Raw genomic sequence first — 18,730 nt, forward strand, 5'->3', positions numbered from 1 at the left:
CTTCCTGAACAAGCAACACCTCCTCCAGCAAGCTCCACGCTGTCACCATTCATTCAACCAGGAGGCCAGCAACAGGCAACATCTTCTCTAACGAAGCTCCTGCACATCTACCTCCTTCAACACACTACTCACCGAACGTCTTCTACTGAGCAGCTCCTCACCACACGACACCTCCAGCACCAGACTGTCTATCATATAACTTATATTATATAAGAAAACCACATTAGAGTTTCCTTCCATCCTGAGTGCTAGACAACATTAATATCTCGATACCCCTACAATGGTGACTCCCGGAGATTAGCACTCACACAGGATGGAGGAGACACTGATCACGCTCCCAGTCTTCAAGCAGACACCGGCTCCTCTTCCTGCCCCAAGCACCACATCCTACGACCCCAGCACACCCGTCCTGCCTCAGACGCTGACCCAGGCCCACACACCCCAGCAGGCGCATCTGACGACTCAGTACCTGCCGTGAGGGAAGCACACAACATCCATCGCCTCCACACCCCCTCTTTTCTCCCTCAGGTACTCCCTGCTAATGTCCTGCACCCTGCTGCTGTCGTGGACCCAGCTGCTGTCACGAGCCCTAATCCGCTTCTGCTGACGCAGCCCCTGCTCCTGACCCAGGCCCACACACACCCCAGCAGGCGCATCTGACGACCCTGTACCTGTCGTGAGGGAAGCACAACATTCATCGCCTCCACACACCCTTTTTCTCCCTTCTCCCACAGATAGTGTGTATCTAGACAGTTGTATTTCAGCGATCGGCTCATCACGCCATCGCCGTTGTCTCACATGAGGCATGCACCGCCCGGTCTGCCTCACATGTGCTAAGCAACTCTACAGACAACAAGTCTCCTACACCGCCTGGAGGGAAGGGGGAGTATTGTAGTGGACGTCTCCCCTACAACTGCCTACAACTGCGTAGCCACAGCCACCACCTGCTACCGCCTTCCCTAGCAACCAACCAGATGTTACCGTATCCTAGCAACGAAACTAGGAACCGGCGACTTCTCGGGTTTTCCCAACATGACTCATAGCGGCTGCTGGGTATATAAGCTCTGTCTCTCCATTGAGATTCATTCTGACCATTCTTCTTGAACAAGCAACACCTCCTCCAGCAAGCTCCACGCTGTCACCATTCATTCAACCAGGAGGCCAGCAACAGGCAACATCTTCTCTAACGAAGCTCCTGCACATCTACCTCCTTCAACACGCTACTCACCGAACGTCTTCTACTGAGCAGCTCCTCACCACACGACACCTCCAGCACCAGACTGTCTATCATATAACTTATATTATATAAGAAAACCACATTAGAGTTTCCTTCCATCCTGAGTGCTAGACAACATTAATATCTCGATACCCCTACAGTATATACTATACTGTACTGTGAACGAAAATGAGTGAATTTGAGTACGACTGAACTCCAGTACAGTACCTGAGACAGTGAAAGAGATAGACAGTGAGAGAGAGACATAATAAGAGAGATAGACATAATGAGAGACAAAGAGAGACAGATAGTGAGAGATAGACAATGAGAGACAGACGATGAAAGACAGAAAGACAATGAGAAACACAGACAGTAAGAGACATATAAACAATGAAAGAGTTAGAAACAGACAATGAGAGAGACAGACATACAGACAGATGCGTGACAGGAGCCGGAGAGGGTTAGTTTCTGCTGAGTTATAATAATACTTCTTCCAGGACGATCGCCGTTCATTATAAGAGGAGTTAACATTAATTTATTTAACTTATTACTTTTCTCAGGATGGAGCTTGTGAACTCTTGGAACAATCTGCCGAGTGTGAGCTCATTCAAGACCAGACTTGACCATCACTGGAGCAGGTTCCGATTTTTCCGATATATTCAGGAGCCAGTACTTGCCAACAGTGCACATCAGAGACGTGACCGACCACCCAAGCGGCTAACGAGACGATCAGTGCGAAGAGGAAGAGGATAAAGGTGAAAAGTAAAAACACGAGGACCGGCTACCACACCTTGTAGAAAGAGAGTGAGAGAGATGACGGTGAGAAGAGAGACTTGATTTAATCATGAGTATAGGAAAACGTGTAATAATAATTCATAGTACATTCTTTCATTTAAAAAAGGGTCTAGAAACATTCCGGAAATGTTTCCTTATTTAACCATTTTCAGTGAACATAGAAATAGTCTGTGCTAAAGCCTACCACGAACAAGACCCCGGTAAAAATTCAGTTTAGATCATCTCTCTATTTAGATACACAAACTAACCTAACCTAATGTAGCCTAAACTTTTTTTTTGAAATTTGTAGGAATGTTAACACGGACCTTAAGCTATAAATACTGGTCCATCCATAACCTAAATTATTCCCTGGATGACTAAAACTAAAATAATACCCAAGACCCGGAACAATTTATGTGTCAAAACCCAATCAAATCTAACATAACCCAAACTATCTTGATTTAAAATAATTTAGGTACATTATAATCACTTGAACAGTTGTAATATTCTAGAAGAAAGTATATTACAATAGTCTCTTGTTAAACTCATTAACTACCCCGTCCACCCGTTCGTTGTTTTCATATAACATTAATCACCGCTTTAGGCTGAGGTGGGCAGAGGCGTCAGGCGAAGCAGCACAGCCACTCATTATTATTATTATTTATATGGTAATGAGGTAAGAACCCTTTTATACAAACACTCAAGTAGGAATGATGATTGTAAAGACAGTAAAGAGATAAAGGGATGGTAGGACATGGTAGAAGAGCTCGGTGGTAGACAATGAACATCCCTCCTAACCTAACATAACCTAACCTGTCATGTTGTTGCCACTCTAACAGCTATATATAATGTCAATTTATCCCAAAGGGTATGACCTCGTGAATGATGGTTACGATTTGGTCTACATAAGGCGTTTCGGCTTGGGCAGAGTGTGTGTAGAGTTTCTCGGGGTCCTGACAACATGGATTTTTACCTGGTCTTCCTGAACAACGAAAACTAACACCAGTAAACCAGGTAAACCATAGATGATTTATTATTTAACTTTTATTATTAATGTTCTATGTTATTTTTTTAATTTCTTTGTGTAATTGTAATTAAAGTTTTATTTCTCAATACTAGGAATAGAAAGATAAAAATTATATCAGGTGAATTTACAGAGATAAGTGATTATGAGTTGGTAAAATTTATATGTTAATTTTAGAAAAAAATATATATATGATAGTATGTAATAGTATAAATTATTCTAGTAAAAAAACTCACAACTGAACCAGTGGTATTTTTTGTGAATTACCTAGATCACTACACACACACACACACACTTTGTTTTTTCTGAAATGTGTTTTTGTAGTACCAGTATATGTTTGTTTTGCATTACCTGAATATTAACATCTCCAGTTTATTTTATCATAAGATTAGTCACGCTCATGCTAACCTAACCTAACCTACGGTAACCTAATTAAATTCAACTGATGTAATTGAATCTAACAACCAAATCTGATCTACTTTAACTTAATTTAATTTAACCAAACCTAATGCAACCATTTTGATAAATTTTAAAATAGATATGCTAGGCCTCACCATTTCCTCTAATATATCATGGAAGCCACACATTCACAACATAGCTAAAGCTGCCTCCTGAAAGCTGGGGATGCTGTACAGATGCCATAGTTACTTCACTCCTGATCAGTTGCTTCAAGTATATAAGGGATTCATTCGTCCTAACTTGGAGTACTGCTCTTATATCTGGGGTGTCTCTTTTGTCCAACTGTTAGATAAGGCAAAATCAAAGGCATTTCATCTTATTAACTCTCCTCCTTTATTCAATAATCTCTCTTCCCTTTCTCTCTGCCGCAGTGTTCAATGTTGCTTCACTCTCTCTCTTTACAGGTACTTTAACGGGCAATGTTCGGTGGATTTGGCATCCTGTGTACCGTCGGCAAGGCCGTGGGCTGGTAACACACGTCTTGTCCACCGTTTCTGTCTAGATGTCGGTCACACCAGAATAACCCGTTATAGTACATGCTTCTTTCCTCACTCAACCAAACTGTAGAATGGTTTGCCTTCTGTGTTTCCATCCTCTTACAATCTGTCTCACATCTTAGTGGCGTAGATTAACGCACTGTACTCTTTTTCTCTTCTAATTGATATTTTTATACTTTTATCCTCCGGCCCCATTATGGGATGATGACGTGTTCCAGGGTGGGCTTTTCTCCTTAAAAAAAAATGTAATCTAACACTAACTAACCTAAGAAGGGATCACTTATAGATTAGCACCCCCAGTGAATTTCACCTTATGATTAACCACCCTAATGATATTTGGGGGTTTAGGGTATGTTAGGTTAGGTTAAGTTAGGTTGGTTGATTGATTGATTGATTTTATTCGGACTTTTTCACATTTACAACAAAATACGATGCGGGTATGCACAACAAATACAGGTAAACATTTTTAAACTGTAGTTTCTCCAAGCTAATCTGACCGGTAAGTCATGCCCCTCTTCTATAAAAATGGCTGATTGGTTCACAGAAAATGTTTTTGTAGCTGTCCATTTATTCAAACTAAGTATGTTCACAATTGGTAAGCAGATCTGTTATTCTCTAAAATAATGTTAAATATCTGGACTATGAAAATGCAAATGATTTCTACTTCAGAGAGAACGTTAGAAATTTTTAAATATTTATCATAAATGATTTAAAAAACACCAAAAATACAGTACTAATGTAGTGATAAACAAATTACTGTATATAAACCATGCATTTACCTATGATAACATGACAAGAAACATTGTGTCATTACTAGTGAATGAAATAATATTCCCACAAACAACAATTGTCAACTCTGTTTATGTTTCCCACCTCCTCGGGCACCTGTGTCCAAGCAACTGACGGGTCAAGCAGCGCCCATGGGCCTAACATGCTCTTTGCCCTGGTTTGGGAATGTTTCTTATGGAAACTTCTAGGAGCCTTCTTGGCCCAGAACCCCACAATTTCTGTCCGGATCTTCCGAAATCCGGATATCCCGGGTCCGGATCTTCGAGAGTTGACTATATAAATGATTTGGGTTATATCCAGCTGTACAAACTGTAGTTAATTATCTTTTGTGCTATATGTTTCCCCACCCACAAAGATCATCTTCGACTTTGATGTTGCTGGCCTTTTGATATTGCTGGATCCGCCCCTGACTCTGTCCACTACTACAGGCATGGGCAACCTTTTCTCAGTCATGGGCCGCATTGAGATTTAGGTGTTTTGTAGAAAATCTCAACATAGGTACTCCTGAGCATGCTGATTCCAAATCTGTAATCCACGATTCGGTTGCGGGGTATTTAGTGGTTGTAATAACGCTTGGAAAATTCTAATTACATTTTTTCAATCCTAATTACTCGCCAACTATGGGTTCCAAGGTTTTATTTAGGTGTTTTTGTGTTACTTTGAAAGTACTGTACTTAATTTGTTAATTTTAAACCCTGTGTGACCACTGCCCATGACCTCACTTGGACTTACCCAACCTTAATTAATTCCGAAGTGACCCACTGCTATATAGCAACTAATCCATCAAACAGATCGCTCCGAACTTGGCCCATGAACTCACACAAGTTAAAATGTTTACATTGTTGACAATATAATTATACTTATATCACTGTTACATTTTTGTAGTTACTTACTCATAGGTGATGAAACAGTAATAAATTGTGTGTGAAGACTATTCTTTTAATAAATATTGCTTTACTCGCCATAAACTGGCTGCATCTACCTGAACTGTGGGCCACATTAAATAGAAGTTCACAATCACTCCTGGGTCACACAAACACATGGTCCGGGCCGCTGTTTGCCCATGTTTGCACGACTATATTGAAAAGGTTTATTCAGTTTACTGTCTCCTTCATTTTACTGAGAAGTTTGTTATTGATACAGTAATTGTGGAACTGGACACTGATGGGCTGCTCACTCCTGAAGATCCCAGGATAACATTGTAGAACATCTTGGTGGTAGGAAAGTGGGAGTCAAAACCTGCAGGTGCTTCAATTGATGGTGATAAAACAAGTCACATGTCCTATAGGTGCATGTCTGTTATATTCTTGGAGGTATTGTAGTACTTCCTCCTTTCACTTGTTTTGCTGGCTATTGATTGTAGTCACCATCTGGCTTTAGGGGTTATTGCTACAAGTGAAGGATTAGTCCAAATTCTTGCTTTCCATCAGTGCCCAGAGTCATATGCCTCAGTACCCAACCCTTCTCCTTTAGGTTAGTGTAGTGGATTAGTCAGCAGGAGCTGAATTTTGACTGACAGATTAATTCCAAATCCTAAAGGTAATAAGCACAGCTTTGGCATGCAGCTTCTGATCAGACAGGCTCAGTTTATACAAAACTTCATAACCTCTTGAGAGCACCAATTCCTTCCTCATTTTAGAATCATGGTTGGGGGGAGAGATAATAGGTGAACAGTACTGGAGTGGATTAATAAATAAATTTTGACGTGCATTATGAGGGATGGAAGTTAGAGCGCAGTTCCGTTAATTGGCCATTTCAGTATTATGAGAATCACCTGGCTATACACCCCTGAAATAACAGTATTTCAAGATCAGTCATTCATTTTAATAGTAATCACTTAACTTAGGACATATAATGTATACATTAAACAGTAGATGACTGATATTGATCAACCATTTGAGCAAAATAGTTTATTTTTCTTCTAGGTTCAGTATCCAGACTTCTCAAGCACCACAGCTCTTCAGGGTCAAGCACATCAGTGTTGTTCCTTCAGCATTGATACCCAAATATCGTCCTTTGTATAGCAACTCCCCCACATCTTGGTCACCATCACTAGCCACCAAATGATACTTTGGTTTACCTGTGGGAACTTGGTCAGCATCAACAGTTGTGTGTAAAGGAAGAGTAAGCATCCATTGTCGTTTTGGAATTCAAGTGTTGATGTGACCAGGTGAATACATTTGACTTCCTTCTGTGCAGTAGATTTATCTTGTGATTTGTACTAATCAAAAGAAAAAGTCTTGCAGATCTTCATGATGGATACCAAGGAGGTTCCTCCTTTAACTTCTGACAAAGTATTTGCAAACGTTGATGGCTTGATAAAGCCTGTGGGTAGTAAATCTGTGGAGGTGTTATTTAAGTGTACCAATTGCGATGACACCTTTAATTGTGAAGAAGGTCTTTCAAAGCATAACAAAATCCATACTGGAGAAACATATCACTGTACAGATTGTCAGAGGGATTTCAGTAACCAGAAGAATTTGATACATCACATGAAGATCCACTCTGGGGTGAGATCATTCCAGTGTACTGAGTGCCTTGGGTACTTCCCATATAAGAAGACTCTGGTAGAGCATATGAAAGTTCACAAGGAAAAAAAGCCATATCAATGTACATTTTGCCAAAAATTATTTACCCAAAAAGGAAGTCTAACTGTTCATATGAGGATTCACTCAGGAGAAAAACCATTTCATTGTTCAATTTGTTTTAGATTCTTTAGCAACAAGAAGACTCTAATACAACATGTGAGGACCCACACGGGGGAAAAACCTTTCAAGTGTACAATTTGCAATAAATTCTTCAGTCAGTTAGGGAGTCTGAATGAACACAAGAGAGTTCATACAGGAGAGAAACCTTTTCATTGTCCAATTTGCCTTAAGTCATTTTCAAACAAGAGCAATTTAAGAGTTCACATCGGTGTTCATACAAGAGTGAAGCCGTTCCAGTGTTTAACGTGCAATAAATCCTACAGACATAAAGCTACCCTAATGAAACATGTGGAATCCCATAAAGGAGGTGGATCACTTGCCAATGGCACGAGCATTCAAGAGTGTGGCAAGATGAATGGTTTAACTTTGTCCATTTCCTCCCCAAATGGTGGAAGTGGGATCATGACAACTAACTCAGGAGAGGGTATGATCGACTGTGGTAAATTTGATGTGAAGAGCGAACCTGTTGACATTTTAGACTTCTTGGAGCTGAAACAAGAGACCCTTGATAGCCCAGACTTAATGATGGTGAAAGAGAAGAAGTCTGACCTAAAACCTCACTTTATGGAGGTAAAATTTGAACCTATTGACAGGTCACTCTTGGCAGAAGTTAAAAAAGAACCACTCGACAGTGTGGACGCGATGGTATGGAAAAGGAAATCGAATATTTACAGCCAAGACCTGATGAATGTGAAAAATGAAACCAATGATTCCCAAGGCTCCATCTGTGACTCAGAAATACTCATGGTGACTCCCGATGTCATCATGGCAGTGGAGAAAGAAAATGAAGAGACTGATGATGAATGAACAAGAATTTTTGTATCGTCCCGATCACTGTATTTATTATTATTCACCTTCTGTATCGTCTGTTGAGTAATACACTGCCGCCTCGTTTAATGCGGGGTTACGTTTTCAGAAATTGCAGTGTAGAACGGACCCATTATAACATGGGGGGGGGGATAGAGGACGCATCAGGTAGACCCCAAAAATTCTACCCTCCACACCTAAACCAAAGTTCAAAGACATTGTACAGCTCTAAATTAGCTCACTAATACAGCTATATTTACCAGATTCACTTAAACATGATCTTGTGGAGGCATTGGCATGTCCATGTAATCAGTTCCCGAAAGTTTTACACTTCTATCATTTGCAGAAGCTGGCTGAGTTATGCGTGGCCTCCCTCAAACCTCACCATAGTAACCCGGCCTGGCTGGAAACTCTCCCCCTCCCGCTGGTGCACAAAGAAATGTTTATTCTTTTTATGATTTTGACCTATGGAAGATAATTATTTGTGAATATGTGTGCAAGAGAGAGAGAGGTGGGGAAGTGATTATGGCTAAGAGTAGAAAGTAAAGTTATTTAGCGGCCAGTGTGGTGGTCATCGTGTGCATGCGAGGTGGTGCAGGTCAGCTGCTACCTGCCAGTCACTCCTCACACCACTCTTTGGCCATAAGGTCTGATGTGTTTGTTCATACAGTGTAAATAAAAAAGCAACTCGGAATTTGCTTAGAGAACATTAAGGCGGAGCCATGGTGACGAAAGGAATAAAAAAAACTAAAGTTAACCCAAGCGAAGTTTTTGTTTGAGGCTGGATCAAGCATTTGCAAAACTCTTGAGCCTACATGGCATGGGATGCTACCCGTGGACTGTAATGGACACGACTGCTGGCCCATGCAAAACGTTTTCTACCTGACCACATTCAACTTAATTTTCCCATGTTAGCCTGGCCCCATGTAAGTAATACCAGTTAGTAATAAAAAACGTATTTGAGCGAATCTGCATTGAATAAACCCGCATTAAGCGAGGGGGCAGTGTACAGTTTTTAATTATTAAGGAATTTTGCTTGAAGTACGAAGCAAGTGTTAGAGAGAAAAACTTAGTTTCCTGAGGAAAATGGACAGTAATTACAGGTGTGTGGTATTTTTTCTGTGTATACATTCATGTGTATACATTCTTCAGTTATCAGTTAATTTTGGCACAGTATGTGAAATGTTATTACCCCAGTAGGGTGTGTCATAGGAGGGAAGATCAGCTAAAACTAATGGCCCATCACTTTTTTGGTAGATTTTAGTGTATATAAACAGAAAATAATTTCAGTTTCAATATTTTGCAACCTTTTGCTAGGTAAATTTTAGCGTGAAATTTATCGAAAATCTAACGTACAGCTGCATTAGTGCATTACAATTAAATAGTGAACATTGCTTTCTGACTTCATTCTTTAACAACCCAAGTAACAATATTTTTTTCTGTTTCATATTCTGATGCATTTATAAGTTGATAATATTTGTGATGGCTGCTTGTGTCAGGACGAGGAACCAAAAATCCAGCCATCTCAGTCACTATCTTGGGTCTGGGAGAGAGCTCCTGAAGTCGGAGTTGCCTACATTGAGAGATGCTTTGAGATACGGTGTTTTAATCAGGCAAATCAGTGAAAAGAACCAAAGATCTTACACAAACAAAGACATTGCCAGTGATATGACCAAAGCTGTCTTGGCACAGTACACTCTGGCTAACGCTCAGTTCAAGCCTCCAGTCATAACAAGTCAGAAGAAGATTAGTGAGAGACTGCTAGCCAGTTGGGAAAAGGCAAGAGATATCTCTCTTGGGAGAGGAAAACTTGCAGTTAAGGACAGCTTTGCCAAGCAACTGGACCAGTTATTTGACATAATTACTTGCAAGTGCCCAATTGTTCTCTGTCCTGAGTTTGGATGCGATCGTGACTGTAAATCCGAGGCCCACATCTCCTGTATTTGCAAGCGTGAACTGAAGATTCCTGTGATCGAACTGGCATTTGTCAAAGCACAGAGAGAGAAGACTGGCAGTATAGGGGCTCTCATGATTTCTAGCCAAGATATTCCGGAGTCCAAGAGACAGGAGGCTGCCACAGAGAGGCAGAAGAGGAGAAGAGTTGCCGAGGAAAAGAGACTTGAGAAGGCCCAGAGTGAGGTAAAAAAGGCCGATGATTGGAGTCAAGCTGATTCAGAGTTTAATGACTTCCCCATGGCTGATCCGAGTGCTGACCAGGAGAATGGTGACTTTGTCCCTAACCCAGAAAATAATGATCCCAAACCTTCCAGGCATAAGATTCGAAATAGGAAAGATATCCCGAGCATAGCTCTGGCCAGCATGCGACACCACACTGGTCTCAGAGAAACTGCAGAGATAGCAACAGCTGCCTGGATTGACGGTGGTTTGATAACACCTGATGATGTTCACCTGGTGATATATCATAACAAAGTAAGGAGAGCTCAGGAGAAACTTGTCAGTAACCTAGAAGAGGAGTTTGATAAGGGGATAAGAGAAAATGGAATCAATTGTTTGTTCTTTGATGGGAGAAGGGATGACACTAAAGTGTTCATGAAAGTTGGAGATTCTGACAAGTTGTTCCCTGCCATGGTGAAGGAGGAACACTACTCCTGCTGCAGTGAACCAGGAGGGAAGTATTTGTGGCATTTCACTCCAGAGAAAGATGACATCAGGAAACCAGCTGAGATAGTGGCAGATAACATTGTGAACTAGCTCAGAGAGAGGAACGTAGACCAGACCCTGCAGGCCATTGGAGGGACAACCAACGAACACAGGGCAGGGGGTCATACAGTGGATAGAGCGGAAGATTGGGAGGAAGCTGGTCTGGATTGTTTGTGACCTCCACACCAACGAGTTGCCACTCAGACATCTGATCCAGGAGCTGGATGGCAAGACTCTTTCAAACAACAGATGGTCTGGTCCTCTTGGCAAGATGCTGGACTCTGCCACTGAGTTAGAAATAAATCCGAGCTTTGAAAAAATCACAGTTGGCCCTCCACTCGTTGAGCTTGCACTTACTGTCATTGACGACCTGAGTACTGACCAGTACTATGGTTACATGATTTGCAGTGCCATCAAAACTGGGGTCATGCCTGATAGACTTGCTTACTTGCAGATAGGTCCAGTCTCACATTCTAGGTGGCTCACAACGGCTCTCAGGTTCTGCAGAATTTGGGTCGCTCATCATAAACTGAAAGGGAACCAGCTTCACAACCTGAGACTTGTTGTCCAATTCATCGTGAGTGTCTACTTGCCAAATTGGTTCAACACCAAGGTCAAGTCATCGTTCTCCGAAGGTCCGAGGCATGTTTTCTTCCAGCTTGAGCTCCTGAGGAGTCAGCCAAGGAAGGTTGTTCAGATTGCGGAGCAGACTGTGAGGAGATCTTCCTGGTATGCTCATCCCGAGACAGTTCTGCAGACAATGCTCTGCAGTAAGGATGAGGAGGAGAGAAGAGTGGCAGTCAAAAAGATCTTGGATATGAAACTTATGAGAGGATCTGGGCATGACGAATCAGCTGGTGACGATTCCTTCAGGGTCAGGAAGACTCCTGAAGTCAATCTAGGTGCCAAGACCCTCACTGATCTCATAGATTTGGATAACATCCAGGCTGGCAGTGAGCCCCCTCTTACCTGCAGCCTCACCAATGTTCAAGTCAGAGCTTTCATGGACAACCCCATGCATGTCCCTGCCTGGCCCTCGCACACCCAGAGTATAGAGCGTTGTGTACAGCAAGTGAGCGAGGCCAGCAGTCACGTGTACAGCCAGGAGAGGAGGGAAGGCTACATCCGAGCTCAGGTGGTCAGCAGGGAGGTGATGAGTAGAAACAGAAGCAAGAAAGACATGTTCTCTATGGTGTGCAGCAACACCGGGTCGTAGTAGTAAAACCGGTTTTGTATTTGATGATTTTGTTTTCTAAAGGAATATTAAATTTAATAAATGTGTCAAGATCATTCGTTTCACTATTCTGGATCATTTCCATCCTAATAAATTAACCTGATACATTTAATAAGCTATTTAGTGGTGTTGGTAAAAGGGTGGGAATACTGAATTTTCATAAGATTTCAAGTTAAAATTTACCTAGCAAAAAATGAAAACTTTTCAAATCTGAAGATATCACATGATTCTGCACATAGAACTACATCATTAATACCATGGGCCGATTTTTCAAACTCAAACAAAAAAAATTCGCCTCCGTATGACACACCCTATTACCCCAGTGTATAAAATAATATTATTGTTTCTTTTCAGAATACAGTGAACCCTCACTTTACGCGGTTAATTCAACCCACAGGGTACCGCGGAAAGTGAGAAACGCGTAAAGTGAACAACATAACATATGGGATTAATTGAAATAGAGACCGGGCCGACCCCCAAACTCCACTTTTTCAGACACAATACCTATGTTGTAGTAAAAATAACTTCTTAATTTTATGATGGTATGCACACACAATTAATAATTAAGAGAAATATCAATAATATTAGGTTTTTTAACACTTACATTAGTAGAAAAGATGGCTGGGCACACGGGGATGGGGGGTTGGTTCCGAGGCAGAGGGCAGATTATTGGCCCTCACCTGTATCACTTGTATCAATTGTATCACTATCCACCACAGAGGCTTGCAGGGCCTCTTTGTCAAACCCCTCAAAGTCCATATAAGTCCATATCCTCACTATAATTATCACTATCACTGACTTGGGCCGGCTGTGGTGGGTGGCGGGTGAAGAACTCGGTAATGTTTTGATGACTGGGCGACCTTGTGCTCACCCTGCTTGCGCCGCTTACACAACATGGCGGGAGAGGGCGGGAGAGATGGCGGGAGGTTTGGATCCAAAAATGGCGCGGCTCGCCAGCCGCTCTTCACGTAAAGGGGTACACGCACCGCGGAATGTGAGCATTCCGGTTTCGGCAGGGTACCGCGTAAACGTGGAAACGCGGAATGTGGGACCGCGTAAAGCGAGGGTTGACAGTAATTTAAATACACTAACAGTACAGTACAGTACAGTATTATTTACATGAATGTGGGTACCAGTATATAACATTGTGAGGACCTGTTAAGTGTCCTGTACCTGCATCACTGTTGTTGTGTGTCTTAGGAGTGAATATTGTACAGTAGTGCCTCTATAGTTCACCCTAAGTCTCCTCATCGCTCCTCTATACACCCCGTACTTTTCTTTAAGTATCTGATGTTTATATTTTCTTCTATGGTTATTGATATATGTGGAAGTCAGCTGTAGAGACGGTGGCCATCATCAGTGGAAGTTCCTTATTCCTTATGCTTCATATTTGCACTTTAAGGGGTGGAGTAGGAAATCCTTAGCTGAGTGTTAAAGGTTACAAAATGGATAATTGGGATTTAAAAAATTGGTTTTAAGGAAATGGCATTTGTGTGAAAAGTCGTTCTTCTGTTATTCCTTGAAAATAAACCTTATTGTTTATGGGTGTATTTTTATTGTTTATTCTGTTAATTGAATTTAGATGATGTTATTTTTTATTTTAAATTAATTCTTGGAAATATTTTGTCCTCTTATTTTATCAGAAAGCTCCACTCTTTTTGGGGGAATCCTAAACATTTATACAGGTACAGGTAGTTCTGCTATAACGCGATAATTGTGTTCTTGTAAAATATCGTGTTATAGAAAATCGCGTAATAGAAATAACAGGGCTTATGGAGAAAATAGGGTTAGGTGCAGATTACTCGAAATCGAAAAAATTTAGTAGTTAGCCTAACACAAAGGATAGCACAGTCTAAATAAATGTTACATTCATATCTAATAATGAAATCATACAGTAAATGTAATACTTTACCTTGACAAAATATGAATGTAACTTGATGGGGGAGAAGGGTGATTTTGAGGTTGATAACATCGAGCTTCTCTTCAAGTGTTATATCCTTTCTTTTACGATCATCACCGGGAATTCTATCACCAGAACGCTTCTTGGAGATATTCTTCTTTACCATATTCACAGTTAATACCAAAAAATTGGAGAAATAGTAAGCAAAAATCGCGTTATAGTAAACAAGCGTTCGCGTTATACAAATATTGTTCCTAATTCATAAATCGCGTTAGAGCAAATTCGCGTTATCAAAACACGCGTTATAGCAGAACTCACTGTATTACAATTCATAGATGTTGAGTGGGTCTAAGTTGTTAAATGACAATGAATAACCAACAACCAACATAAACTGTACTACAGTATTTGTTTTAACCATTGATGAGGATGCCAGAAGTAGGTGGGAGCGGGGCTTATTTACCAGATGTTAGATAAGTGAGGTAACCGTCTTGGGCTCTCACCGGGATACATTATAGCTGTGGATATCAAACCCACGTTAACATACAGAAACTTAGACAAGAATAAAGTTTTTACTGCCCGTGGAGATCATGTCTGTTGGTCTAAAAGTGACATTGATTTAATGTAAGTGTTTGTCTGTTGCTGTAGGTATGATTGTCAGAGTTGGAATTCATGTTATTTTCAGTCTTTCCAAGTACTGAAGCATCATGTATAGCCTTCTAAGACACAAATTTGAGTGTTTGTGTTCAGTTGGAGTTACTGTACTTCTATTTCTACATGACATATACAAAGTAATCTTCCCATTACTGAGCATCTTATTAAATCATGAATTTTTAAGATGTTTAGGGTGATTAAGGTCAAGTGTTTATTTTTACTCAAAGTCATTTAACTAATTCCTGCTGCATCCTGCCTGACCTTGTTTGAGTTTTATTTTGTGTATTGTGACATGCATCTCAGAAGTGGTGAACAACACTTGTCATCAGTACATAATGTAAAGTTCTTGCCCTAAGAGTTATTTTATACAGTATGTTATACTGTATTCGTTTTCCCTGAGCAGCTATACTCTATGCCAAATACTCATACATTACTGGGAAGGTTGACACACAATTTCAAGGGAAGTTACATGAGCATGTGTGTACAGTCCCCAAAAAGTATTGTTAACCATTGTTCGATGTTCATTGTTTTGTGAACAGTGTTATCTACTAGTTTTGGAACAGCTAGTATAGTTGACCACAGATCTTGGTTTACTTGTAATATACTGTTATATATTATTTGAAGCAAATTATTTGGAAAAACTTTCATACTGAGAACTGCCAGAATTTAAAAAAATTACCAGTACTTTAATTTTGTCCTGAATATAATTTATAAATACTGTACATATGTTAAGATTTATGAAATTGGCTGAAAATTAATCCAGTAAAAGTAAGCTTACCTCCACCTAAACCGTTCTCTTACCAGTAACTGTTAGACACTTGGCCAAGATCCTTGACAGGAAGCAGAGTTGTGGTCTTAATATCTCAGAGTAACCTGATGGACAGAAGATGTGCATCTCTTGCTGTGCTGTAATGAACATTTAAGTCTTCATCCCCACCAGGCAATTTTCTTCTGGGCAAAATACTACAACTTAATTGAAGTTAGATGGTGTGACAGGCAAATAAGTAATCACCAAGAACATGGGGGATGATCCAAATATTTTCACTGGGAACTTTTAATAACTGGTCATGGATCTGGTGAATGGTGCAGCACTTCCATTTACAGGCTGTACTTATGTAAAGAATGTGGTTAGGGTTTAAAAAAAAAAGTCACTGTCTGTCTTTGTATGTTAAGAGGCATTTTCTGTGCCAGGTTATCAAAGGTACTGTAGTGAGGTGAAGGAATGTACAAAAGGTATACAGTACTAGTGAATACCTGTGTTGTGTAACAGTTAGGTAGCATTCTTCTAGTCATGTCACCTGAGAATGTGTTTCTAAAAGTATTGTTAGATAAATATAGTATGATTGCTTGACCTTTTCAATATTATCCCTACCCCCTTAAGTACTATGAATTAACCATTGAGTAGATTAATGTCCCTCATCCATCATGTATCATGCTTTTGGACTTATATTTGATTACCTATTCTTGTAGATGATAGATGGACTCTGGGTTAAAGCTCAGGGTTAACTCATTGTACTGATGGATCAATGCAGTGTACAGTATAAAGGAATTTGATCTTGGTTGGTAAGCAAAATACACACGTGATTTAGTATACTATAACGTATTAGTGTGAGGAACTGTAGAGTCTCACTAATAAATTATATAGAATATTGATAAAATGCTATGTCTCTTTTTAGGCTTCATTGTAAGATAGAATTAAAGTAATATCATATTTTATTTCTTGTCACTGAAATAGTTATAAATCAGCATATAGTATTTTCCTCAGGCTATCAGCATTATGTACTTTTAAATTAAAAATGTATCATAACCAATCTTGTAATTTTTTATTATTATTATTATATATTCTGTCTATTCCATTTATTATCTTTACTCCTTTCCTTGTTTTTGTGTTGGAATGGATCAAAGTGCATAGAACTACCTGTACTGTGTCTCATATATAACTCAACAATACAGCTGTATCTGAAGTGAACACAGTACAAGTTATCTTACGAGGTGGATGATAAACTGTTTAGGCTCTTTATAACACTGTATTACTAGTTGCTGTCATAATTCGTTTTAACAATTCTCTTGTACAGTACCACATCCGTATCTACCACCACCCCTCTTCATCTCTGATCCATCCCCTAAACATGGGAGAGGAGTAAAAGACGGCATAAATTCACGGCTACTTACCAACAGTTATAAAATAGAAGCAAAACATCATATTACAATCTCTTGTGTGATATTTATTACTGAACAACAAGAGTATTGTGCTTTCATTAGCATCAATCAGTCAACAAAAGAGCCAGCCTCCTGTCTGGGGGTTGCCAATCACAGCCCACCACTTCAATATTCACTCTCAGGCTGTCTTTACTAGTTTTCCCTGAAATAATAACTCTTCAGAAACCTCAACTTTTAAGTTTGTTTACCCATCTCAGTCTTCACCTTCCCCTGACCCTCCTAACCTCCAATTTACCCATTATTCTCTCTATATCAACATCATCTCATCTCTAACTATATGAATAGAACAACTGATAATTCTTGTTTAATGTTCTAATGTCGAAATGTTGGATCCTTAGTAAACTTATGTGCGTAATTTATGACCAACACAATCTTAATACGTAATATGAGAACTATAGGGTGTCTCAGAAGAATGTACAGTACTTATCGAGGCACTTCTTACAAAAAAAAAAAAAAAAAAAAAAAATTACGACCCATATACTGTATGTGTACATGTAATTACTAAATGTTAAAAAGTAACACTTACCAGCACTGCAGGCAAAGAATGAAGCATTGTATTAGGTGAGAGGCATGGTAGGTGTTACAGAGGCATGGTAGGTAACTCAGGGTAATGGTAGGTGATGCAGGTGTGAGGGGAAACGCTACATAAACAGTGCGTCATTTATGTATACAGATACTCTTGTAATTTGGTCACTTACGCAAAATAAAGAATAAATTGTAACAAAAATGCTGTAATTGCTTTCTCTACGTATAAATCAGGTCTGAGTGTAAATAAACTAACTTATATTACTTTTTTACTTTTATCCTCTTCACCACTAATTGGTTCGTTAGCCGCTTGTGCAATCGATCACGTCTCTGTCACGCACTGTTGGCAAGTATTGGGCATTCACCGGCTCCTGAATGTACCTGAACCTGCCTCAGTGTTGGTCAAGTCTGATCTTGAAAGAGCTCATACTTGGTGCCGTCACAACACTTTCTGGCAGATTGTTCCAAGAGTTCACAACTCTCAATCCAAAAAAGTTTGCCCTCGCAGTTTTCTGGACCTGTGGCTTCTTCAACCTTGAGCTGTGACCTCTTGTGGGGTGAGCATCCGCCAGCTCCAGGTAAGGACATTCGACTGAGTAGTGTCCCTTGAGATGCTTATACACCTCAATTAGGTTGCCCCTTACCCATCTGTAGAATAAGCTATGCAAGTTCAGGCGCTCCAATCTCTCAGGGTAGTTGAGGTGCCGAAGTGCAGGCACCAGTCTGGTGACCTTTCTTTGAACATTTTCAATCAACTGACAGTCCCTAATATATCTCGGGAATCAGACGGGTGACAGTACTCCAGATGGGGAAGCACTTCACTCTTGAAGATCGTTACGAGGGATGGACTGTCTAGATATCTGAACAACCTTCTTATAAGAGCTAATAATTTATTTGCCTGATTTAACTTCTTCTCGCATTGGCCCGAGAACTTCAGTTCATTGTCAACATACACACCTAGGTCCTTCTCACATTAAGTCTCAAATAGTGCAGTTTCTTCATCCTGTTGGGACAGTATGCCTCCTTACCGTTGGTATGCCTCGGGTGCATCCTCTTACACTTCGTGATATTGAATCTCAGAGCAAAAGAGTAAATATTAAAATACTCTAATGTAGATGAGAAACAAAGAAAATATAATATATAACTATAAAATAAGAAAAATGAAGAACGTGTGTGTGAACATATGTGAAGGCCAATCAGTGAGCTTCACTGCGTGGCTGAATCACCCACCTCCCTCTCTCCCGTGTGACGTCACAGCACACACA

General features: G+C 40.2%; 1 protein-coding gene across 3 annotated transcripts; it reads left to right on the plus strand.

Moving 5' to 3' along the window:
* The first annotated feature begins 2,576 nt into the window (after positions 1 to 2,576).
* LOC121876774 (zinc finger protein 501-like) lies at positions 2,577 to 17,372 on the plus strand. Of its 3 annotated transcripts, XR_006090809.1 has the most exons (4): positions 2,577 to 2,666; positions 2,858 to 3,004; positions 6,685 to 6,883; positions 15,525 to 17,372. XR_006090809.1 is itself a non-coding variant. In XM_042382154.1 (3 exons), exon 3 carries the CDS (start codon positions 7,012 to 7,014, stop codon positions 8,272 to 8,274), a length of 1,263 nt encoding a protein of 420 aa, XP_042238088.1. In that variant the 5' UTR covers positions 2,577 to 2,666; positions 2,858 to 3,004; positions 6,685 to 7,011; the 3' UTR covers positions 8,275 to 9,564. The 3 variants fall into 3 exon arrangements, 2 of the variants coding, with proteins under 2 accessions (XP_042238088.1, XP_042238089.1); XM_042382154.1 differs by lacking the exon at positions 15,525 to 17,372 and having other exon boundaries at positions 6,685 to 9,564; XM_042382155.1 differs by lacking the exon at positions 15,525 to 17,372 and having other exon boundaries at positions 2,586 to 2,658; positions 6,685 to 9,564.
* Positions 17,373 to 18,730: the final 1,358 nt, after the last annotated feature.

The sequence above is a fragment of the Homarus americanus genome, unplaced genomic scaffold (assembly GCF_018991925.1).
Source record: "Homarus americanus isolate GMGI-L3 unplaced genomic scaffold, GMGI_Hamer_2.0 scaffold50281, whole genome shotgun sequence".
NCBI lineage: Eukaryota > Metazoa > Arthropoda > Malacostraca > Decapoda > Nephropidae > Homarus > Homarus americanus.

Bases quoted from the DNA above. Each gene is read 5' to 3' on its own strand.
- LOC121876774 (XM_042382154.1), top strand. From the start codon at position 7,012: ATGATGGATACCAAGGAGGTTCCTCCTTTAACTTCTGACAAAGTATTT.